This window comes from Rana temporaria, chromosome 7, assembly GCF_905171775.1.
Source record: "Rana temporaria chromosome 7, aRanTem1.1, whole genome shotgun sequence".
NCBI classification, from domain to species: Eukaryota; Metazoa; Chordata; class Amphibia; order Anura; family Ranidae; genus Rana; species Rana temporaria.
In genome coordinates this window covers 3213310-3222787 of record NC_053495.1, presented here as the reverse complement: position 1 = coordinate 3222787, position 9478 = coordinate 3213310, and the positions used below count along the sequence as shown (strand labels likewise).

At 39.6% G+C, this 9478-nt stretch overlaps 1 protein-coding gene across 1 annotated transcript; it reads right to left on the bottom strand.

Annotated features, from left to right (window-relative positions):
- Nucleotides 1-1953: 1953 nt before the first annotated feature.
- LOC120944920 (osteocalcin-like) lies at nt 1954-6960 on the bottom strand. The gene is made up of 4 exons (XM_040358687.1): nt 6682-6960; nt 4369-4410; nt 3328-3400; nt 1954-2815 (listed from the first exon to the last, which is right to left on the bottom strand). Exons 1-4 carry the CDS (start codon nt 6743-6745, stop codon nt 2686-2688), a joined length of 309 nt encoding a protein of 102 aa, XP_040214621.1. The 5' UTR covers nt 6746-6960; the 3' UTR covers nt 1954-2685.
- Between the last annotated feature and the right edge of the window lie 2518 nt (nt 6961-9478).

The window sequence follows — 9478 nt, the reverse complement described above, 5'->3', positions numbered from 1 at the left end:
CCGCCCACTAGAGAACGAGTAGCCTGACGTTGTTCAGCGGCGGCCATCTTGTTGTCGGTCAAGCCGTAGCCTTTCATGGAGACTTCAGAAAAATGGCTCCTCATGAGCGGACACTGGAGTTCTACAACAGTCCGGCCATCTTTGTACACCCAACTCAGCAGATACCATATTGGTGCTCTCATTCAGCTGGTAACTAGTGGAAGAGTTCAGATTATTGTGCGAGTCCCTGTCACCAGACCAGTGCCTCCCCTTACAATTATTATATTTATTGATATATTCATATTTATTCATATATAACCCCCCTCCCCCACTACATATAGACAGTGAAGTCTATATGGATTGGAAATTAAAGTATAATATATATATATATATATATATGGATGACACTAGAAATAATAACCCTCTATATAGACCTAATGAACGTTAATGTATTATTTTCTGTTTCATTATTTCTTTTTTCCTGTGTATTCTCTAAAATATTTTTTTGTCTGTATAAGTTAATTTATAACTGCTTTTTTTTGCTTATAATTAATTATTTTTATATTCCCTGTGTTCTTTATCATTTATTTATGTATCTTTATTCTTGTCTGTGGATTTTCTTGATATTATTTTACTATTGTTTGGATATTAAAATAGAATAATAAGATATACAGTATATGAATGATACTAGAAATATTAACCCCCCCTATTGACTAGACCAAATACATTTGAATTCAGCATTTTTTATGTTTATAATGAATTCTTTCCAAATATTCGTAAATTTGTAATTACGAAAAATTCCAAAAATGTTAAAATCTGAAATAACTAACTTTTAAATTATAGGTATTTGAATTCCCTTTGGCTGTTAGTCAATGTAACAAATACAAATTTATCCGAAGTTACGAATTATCAAAATAACAAATGCCGTATCTAAACAAATGGAATGTAACAAATTAATAATAATAAATAACAATATATATTTTTTTTAAATAATATTATTATTCAATCCGTTGCATTTGTTTAGATGCGGCATTTGTAATTTCGGATAATTCATAACTTCGGATAAATTCGTATTCGTTACGTTCACTGACAGCCAAATTTTAAAGGGAATTCCAATACCTATAATTTAATAGTTAGTTATTATTTGGGATTTTGGGATTTTTGTGCCAGATTCACGAATATTTACGGCGGCGTAACGTATCCCCTTTACGTTACGCCGCCGCAAGTTTTCAGCGTAAGTGCTTGATTCACAAAGCACTTGCCTGTAAACTTGCGGCGGCGTAGCGTAAAGCCATCCGGCGCAAGCCATGAAATAGCAGGCTTAAGATTGCGATGGGAAAAACCGACTAGCGACGACGTAAGAGAATGCGACGAATGCGCGTACCTTCGTGGATCTCCGTAAACAGCTAATTTGCATACCCGACACTGGAAAACGACGCAAACTCTACCCAGCGGCCGCGGGAGAATTACACCTACGATCCGAAGGCGTACACCTGTCGGATCTTAGCCAAAAGCCGTCGTATCTTTGTTTGTGAATTACAAATAAAGATACAAATGGCAAATTTGAAAGTACGCCGGAGTATCAGCAGATATCAGCAGATACTCCGGCGTACTTTTTCTGTGAATCTGGCCCATTGTTCTTATTTTTTAAATTTTGGAATTTACAAATTTCAAATTTACGAATTGTGATCATAACGAATAACCCCATATTAAAAAAATAAAAAAAAAACAGCAAAAGGAATTAAACAAAAACAAAAACAAATTTCGGCAGTGCACACGTCTAGTGTGCGGTGTGATTGGGCGGCCTTTATGTGGCGCTCTTGAACCCCGCGCCGTGATGGGCATTAATAAGCGTGTTCTAACACACCGCAATGGATTGCACCTTAACCCTTCCAGTCCCTCCCACCAGAGTCATCCCAGATAGAGAAGCATAGAGACCCACCCAGCGATGACATCATTGGCTGTAAAATAAGGTAGGTAATGAAAATAGAAAAAGCTTTATTTAAAAATGTCATTAGCATTTCGATGGGGATGTGGAAGGCAAATTATAAACAGATTAATGAAAAGAACATTATTAGGCAGCAAAAAGGTTTATTTTATCTTTGTGTGTATCTTTCTTTGGAGGTGTCAGGAGTTGGGAGTTGGGTGTCGGAAATCAGAAGTTGGGAGTCCGGTGTCGGGAATTGGAAGTCTGAAGTCGGGTATCAAAGTTGGGAGTCAGGTATGGGAAGTTGGGAGTCAGGTATCGGAAGTCAGGAGTCGGGAGTCAGGTATCGGAAGTTGTGAGGCGGGAGTCAGGTATCGGAAGTTGTGAGGCGGGAGTCAGGTATGGGAAGTTGGGAGTCAGGTATGGGAAGTTGGGAGTCGGGAGTCAGGTATGGGAAGTTGGGAGTCGGGAGTCAGGTATGGGAAGTTGGGAGTCGGGAGTCAGGTATGGGAAGTTGGGAGTCGGGAGTCAGGTATCGGAAGTTGGGAGTCGGGAGTCAGGTATCGGAAGTTGGGAGTCGGGAGTCAGGTATCGGAAGTTGGGAGTCGGGAGTCAGGTATTGGGAGTCGGGAATTGGGAGTTGGGAGTCAGGAGAGCTGGAAATATAAAAGCTGATAATGAGAAAGCCACATTGTCCGCCTTGGTTGGAAGTCTCAGAAGAAGAAGAGGGAGGTGCATTGTCGGCGCAGTGGGCGGGGCTTTCTTCATCTCGCCGCTCCTCACACCCGTCCGAAGTAGGTCTGGTAGGCCTGGTGGAAGCCGACCCATTCCGAGAGCTGATCACACGGCCAATAATTCTCACACTGCTCCTTCTTCACCTCCATGGGGGGCTTTATACGAGGATAGAACCTGGACAGGAGGGGGCACCAGAGAGCATCAGGATAGGACCCGACATACATGTGCACAACAAAACATTTGTGTCCTTTCTTTTTAGATCAATTTGTTACATAGTTACATAGTCAGGTTGAAAAAAAAGATACAAGTCCATCCACTTCAACCACAAAAAATAAAAAATAAATGAGGTTACTAATTTAATTTTGTTTATTCGTTTTCAACCGGATTTACATTTTTTCCAATGCACTCAAAGTATTTTACTACAAATTTTGAATCTATTTGGTTCTATTCTCTTCCAAATTAAACAAAATTTGAATCTATTCTTTCTGTTTTATTTCATTCTTTTTTTTTATTTTTTTTTATTCTATTCTATTCAAATCTGTTCTATTATTTTATATTCTATTCTCTTTTAGTTTTAGTATTGTATTCAAATATAATCATTTTTTTTTCTTTTTTATTCTATTCTTTTTGAAACTTGAATTTTGGAAGACGGTCAGAATGAGGCGCTCTCTATGGTGGACACTTACCTCTCATAATAGTCGTAGGCCCTCTTGTGGCGTTTGATGAGGGCGTGTGCTGAGCTCCTCGGGATCTTCACGTCTGGAAGAAGAGAAAGGAGTCCAGAGATCTCCGATTCTCATCAATAATAACATATTTTGACATCTTACTAATCAATATAAACTTCACACTTTATAGGTAGTTACAGTAAGAGTTTTGCTGATTTTGGGAGAAAGGTTTTCCATAAATAGATAAAAGCCGATCACTGTAAGCACCACTTTCAGTAGTACATGCATAGGAGTGTGCCGGATGTGCCTGGGCACTCCCTAATCACCCCGTGCAGCACAGATTCCCCCTACTGATACTTCACCAAAGTTGGACCCTCTTTATTAGGTCCCCCTTGCTAGTAGCGGGTTGGACCCCCTTTATTCGGTCCCCCTTGCTAGTAGCGGGTTGGACCCCTTTATTAGGTCCCCCTTGCTAGTAGCGGGTTGGACCCCCTTTATTAGGTCCTCCTTGCTAGTAGCTGGTTGGACCCCCTTTATTAGGTCCTCCTTGCTAGTAGCTGGTTGGACCCCCTTTATTAGGTCCTCCTTGCTAGTAGCTGGTTGGATCCCCTTTATTAGGTCCCCCTTGCTAGTAGCGGGTTGGATCCCCTTTATTAGGTCCCCCTTGCTAGTAGTGGGTTGGACCCCCTTTATTAGGTCCTCCTTGCTAGTAGTGGGTTGGACTCCCTTTATTAGGTCCCCCTTGCTAGTAGTGGGTTGGACCCCCTTTATTAGGTCCTCCTTGCTAGTAGTGGGTTGGACTCCCTTTATTAGGTCCCCCTTGCTAGTAGCTGGTTGGACCCCCTTTATTAGGTCCTCCTTGCTAGTAGCTGGTTGGACCCCCTTGTTACCTAAGAAATAAATAAAAAGTTATATATATAATTTTTAGGGGTTCTAAGTAATTTTCTAGCAAAAAATACAGATTTTTACGTGTAAACAAAAAGTCACAGAAAAGGCGGAGTCAGCAAGTGGATAATTCAGGACAAAACAGTCATTATAAGAGGAAGGATTTGATTGGTTCACCTTCGGCGTCGATCACTTTTCTTGATTGCTGAGGGGCGGGACCTGAAGGAACATAAAAAGAGAAGAAGTTTTCTATTCTGTGAAGACGGATAAAAGTAATGAACACGGAATTCCCTAAAGGGCTTTCACACTCTGATTTCACCGCACACTGCGAGCTTCTCACCATGTGCATTAGAAATGCAGCAAGTCAGACAGAGCCCCGCCCCATTTCCTGGCTGGAGGACGTCCAGCCTGACCTTCCCTGGCCCCGCCCCATTTCCTGGCTGGAGGACGTCCAGCCTGACCTTCCCTGGCCCCGCCCCATTTCCTGGCTGCATCACAGTCAAAATATCAGCAGATTAAACTTCAGCTGACAAATTGAAGGTATCAGATACATTACTTTCCTTCTATAGAAATTGTGTAAGCTCTAATGAGCAGAACCCTCAGATTCTTCCTCTACTAAATTGTACTGTATATATAAGTCCTGAATAATAATAATAATAAAATCTTGCATAATAATAAAAATAATAATAAATCCTGTATTATAATATTAATAATAATAAACAATATGAATCCTTTATGAGAATAATAATATATAAATCCTGTATAAAATAATAACAGTATATAAATTCTGTATAATAATAATAATACTATATAAATCCTGCATGATAATAATATATAAATTCTGTATAATAATATATAAGTCCTTTATAAAAATATTATTATGATAATACAGAATTTATATATTATTATTATAATACAGGATTTATATACTATAAATCTTGCATAATAATAATAATAATAATAAAAATAATTATTCCTGTATTATAATAATAATAATAATAATAATAATAATAATAATAATAATCATCAATATGAATACTTTATGATAATAATATATAAATCTGTATAATAATAACAACAACAACAACAGTATATCAATTCTGTATAATAATACTACTACTACTACTACTACTACTACTACTACTAATAATAATAATAATACTATATAAATCCTGCTTGATAATAATATATAAATCCTGTATAATAATAATACTACTACTACTAATAATAATAATAATAATAATAATAATAATAATAATAATATATAAGTCTTTTAAAAAAATATTATTATGATAATACATAATTTATATATTATAATAATACAGGATTTATATTATTTATCATCATCATTATTATTATTATTATTATTATTATTATTATCATAAAATATTTAAATATTATTATAATACAGGAGTTATATATTACTTTTATTATTAGTATAATAATACAGGATTTATATACTATTATTATACAGGATTTACACATTTACATACAGGATTTATATTATTATTATTACTACTATACAGGATTTATATACTTTTATTATTATTAATATACAGGATTTATATAGGATGATAAAGGATTTATATATTATAATAATTTTACAGGATTTATATATATTATTATACAGGATTTATATATTTTTATTATTAGTATTATTATTATTTCAAATTTATATACTATTATTATTTTTATTTTGTATTATTATACATGATATATATATTATTATTATTATTATTATTATTATTATTATTAATAATATGAATAAGAATATAAATCCTGTATAATAATAATAATTATAATAGAACTATCCTGAAAGAATAGAGAAATCTCACCTCTGACAACTCTCACTGGCGCAGGTGTCCCCCACGGGGACATTGCCCGTCACTTCCTGTTCCGGTGACAACTGGCAGATTATAGACTTCCTCTCTGGTAGAAATAATTAGACCTTCAGACTGAAACGCTGTCCCTGAGCTTCGAAGGAATGAAAGTACTAGTGGTTGTTTGTATGTCAGATAGCGCAGTCAGAGTCCATGCTGAACGATTGCACAGATGAAAGCAATTCCAGCAGAGACTGTACTGCGTTTCCGGCTCCGTTCACATACACTGCGCCTCCCAGCAGGGGGTCCGGTGCGTCCTTGTTCACCGATTCAGGTGCGAATCAGGTTTTGATTTGGAACAAAAGACGCACAGGACCGCGCCCCGCGCCCCCCCTCTCCGGGTCTATTGTGAGCCGGTCACACTCTCCTGTCATGTGCATTGGATGCGGGAAAACCTCCTCCGATTCTTATATATGTGAACCCCGCCTGATTTGCGTTGAGGAATGCGGAGCGGTAAAGCGCAATCACTGCGCCGTGATACAAAGCAGGAAGCAAAGAATGCGTTTGTAGGAAATCAATATGCAACAATGTAACCGTAAGCTAATTAAATAATTATAATTTTGTCGAAGGATTAATAAAAAAAATCTGAGAGATCCTGAAATCCTCCAACCTTGTTGGGAAAGGACGGCGGCGGCGGCCATCCCCAGCAGCGTCAGGACAATGAGCGTCTTCATGGCGATGCGCGGTGCGTCTCGTCTTCCTCGTCGCTCTCTCTCTCTGATCCCCCAGCTGGTGAGTCTCTCTGGCAGGGTGGAGGGACTGGGTCTGGTCTGCGTTACGTCCTCTTATATAACGCGGCGCAGCGTGCCGCAGCCTCCGGTAGCCAAATTCCTGGAAGGTCACCTCATGCTTTGGAAAGGGGACCCGGAGGTTCTGGAAGCCGCTTTATCGCCCCGTTTCACCCCGCAGAGGACCCTTCTGTCCCCCAGATATTCATACAAGTCACATGTCATTGTGGTTTTACTTTGTTGCTTTGTTACTTTGTTTCTTTTTTTCCCCTCTTATTATTTCTCTGTCTGGCAGCACACGTGTCACACGGCGAACATTACAGGGATGAGATTACAGCCAGCAGAGGAAATCTTCTCCCGATGGGGAACACAGATGTGAAAATCCCTCAAAATAATCCGCAACCTTCAATAAAAAATATTGGGCCAGATTCACGTAGTTGCGCGGCGGCGTAACGTATCTCATTTACGTTACACCACCGCAAGTTTTAAGCGCAAGTGCTTGATTCACAAAGCACTTGCCTGTAAACTTGCGGCGGCGTAACGTAAATCCGTCCGGCGCAAGCCCGCTTAATTCAAATGGGGCGTGTATCATTTAAATTAGGCGCGCTCCCGCGCCGAACATTCTGCGCATGCTCCGTTAGGAAATTTCCCGCCGTGCTTTGCGCGAAATTACGGCGCCCCGACGTATTTTTTGAACGGCGACGTGCGTTACGTCGTTTCATATTCCTGGACGTCTTACGCAAAAATAAATAAAAATTAAATTCAACGCGGGAACGACGGCCATACTTTAACATGGGCTGTCTATTGTTACACCACCTAAATAGCAGCCGTAACTTTGCGACGCGAAAAGCCGACTAGCGACGATGTAAGAGAATGCGATGAACGCGCGTACCTTCGTGGATCGCCGTAAACAGCTAATTTGCATACCCGACGCAGGAAAACGACGCAAACTCCACCCAGCGGCCGCCGAAGTATTGCATCCTAAAATCCGAAGGCGTACGCCTGTCGGATCTTAGCCAAAAGCCGTCATATCTTTGTTTGTGAATTACAAATAAAGATACGACGCGGCAAATTTGAAAGTACGCCGGAGTATCAGCAGATAATCCGGCGTACTTCTTCTCTGAATCTGGCCCAGTGAGTCAAACTGAGGCATGCAGATGGACACCCTGGCCCAGATTCACAAAGCACTTACGCCGACGTATCCCCCCTCCCCGGCCGGCGTCTTCATTTCAACTGTGGGCACCCGGCCGTGACAGCTTTCGGCTTCACGGCCGGGCACCCATTGCGCATGCTCAAGCGGCACGGCGCTGTCTGATTGGACAGGAAATCGCCTAGGACCTGTGACGTGTCCTAGGCGATCGCCTACAGAGAGAGGCTGCTGTAGGCGATTAAGCGTAATCGCCTAACCAGCCTCTCGGCGGAAGGAGGAAGTGGGACAGGAAGACCCACTCCTCCTGAAGCCCCCACTCCCCCCCGCATAGTTTCTGCAGAAAGGACCACAGACAGATCCTGCTCTTCTCCAAATCCCGCTACAAGTCTAAGGGAGAACGTAGATTTGCAGTCCAAGGACCACGGCTCTGGAACGCTCTACCCACTACCATCCGCTTGGAAGAAAACCATCGGGCTTTTAGGAAAAAACTAAAGACCCCCCTCTTCTGAAGGACCAGGACTAGTGTTGCTCACGAATATTCGCATTGCGAATATTCGACTCGAATATAGCATATTCGAGAAATCGCGCTATATTTCGAATTTCGCGGTGAATATTCGCAATTCCGAATATTCGCATTTTTTCAATTTGATTTTTAAAACAGATCACATCCTATCGACGTCTAAAAGCATTGCTGGTATGATTAGAGACCCTGGGCCGAGTAGCTAAGCTGAGGCGATCCTTTTATGTTGCCAAATTGAAAAAAAAAAAATTGCGATTTTTCGCTATTGCGAATGCGAAAATGATTGCGAATTTTCGATAACTGTGGTAGGAGAACTCTGATTGTCTCTGATGCAAAAGGGGGGGGCTTTGTGTATGTGTATGTTATGAATATTTGTATGTTTGATATTATTATTTTTTGTAAGAAGCAAAAAATTGCGCATACCTTAAAAAAGGGGAGAATACAGCAGCAACTCAAAAATGTTATACAACATAAATTAATACAAGACAGAAAATGGAGTCGCTCTACAAGAATAAAAAATATGTCTAGTGACAAGACATGTGGGCAAATTATAAAATAAGCAAGCGCAAATAACTTGTGAAATACACAGTGAAACAAATATATAAAGAAATATAGTCCCAATAATAGAAAAATAATCTTTCATAAAAATGTCTTTGATATGTGAAGTGAAAAAAAGTCCAAAGCATGCAGCATGAACGTGTTCAATCTTCAAGGTGTTTGATTGACAAACGGCTGTGACAGATGGATAGAGTAAAGAATCACCACCAATGCAAAACACTTTTTATTTTCTATTGTAAAATATCACGAATATTCTGAGCCAATCAGAGTGCTCCTTCCGCATTTGCCGAATATTCGCAATTATTTTGTATTGTAAAATATCACGAATATTCTGAGCCAATCAGAGTGCTCCTTCTGAAATTTGCCGAATATTCGCAATTATTTTGTATTGTAAAATATCACGAATATTCTGAGCCAATCAGAGTGCTCCTTCCGCATTTGCCGAATATTC

Excerpts from the sequence above, each read along its gene's own strand:
- LOC120944920 (XM_040358687.1), bottom strand. The coding sequence starts at position 6,745 with ATGAAGACGCTCATTGTCCTGACGCTGCTGGGGATGGCCGCCGCCGCC. Across the intron at positions 3,401-4,368 it reads AAAAGTGATCGACGCCGAAG|ACGTGAAGATCCCGAGGAGC; the intron begins GTGAACCAATCA and ends CTCTTCTTCCAG. Across the intron at positions 2,816-3,327 it reads GCCTACGACTATTATGAGAG|GTTCTATCCTCGTATAAAGC; the intron begins GTAAGTGTCCAC and ends CCTCCTGTCCAG.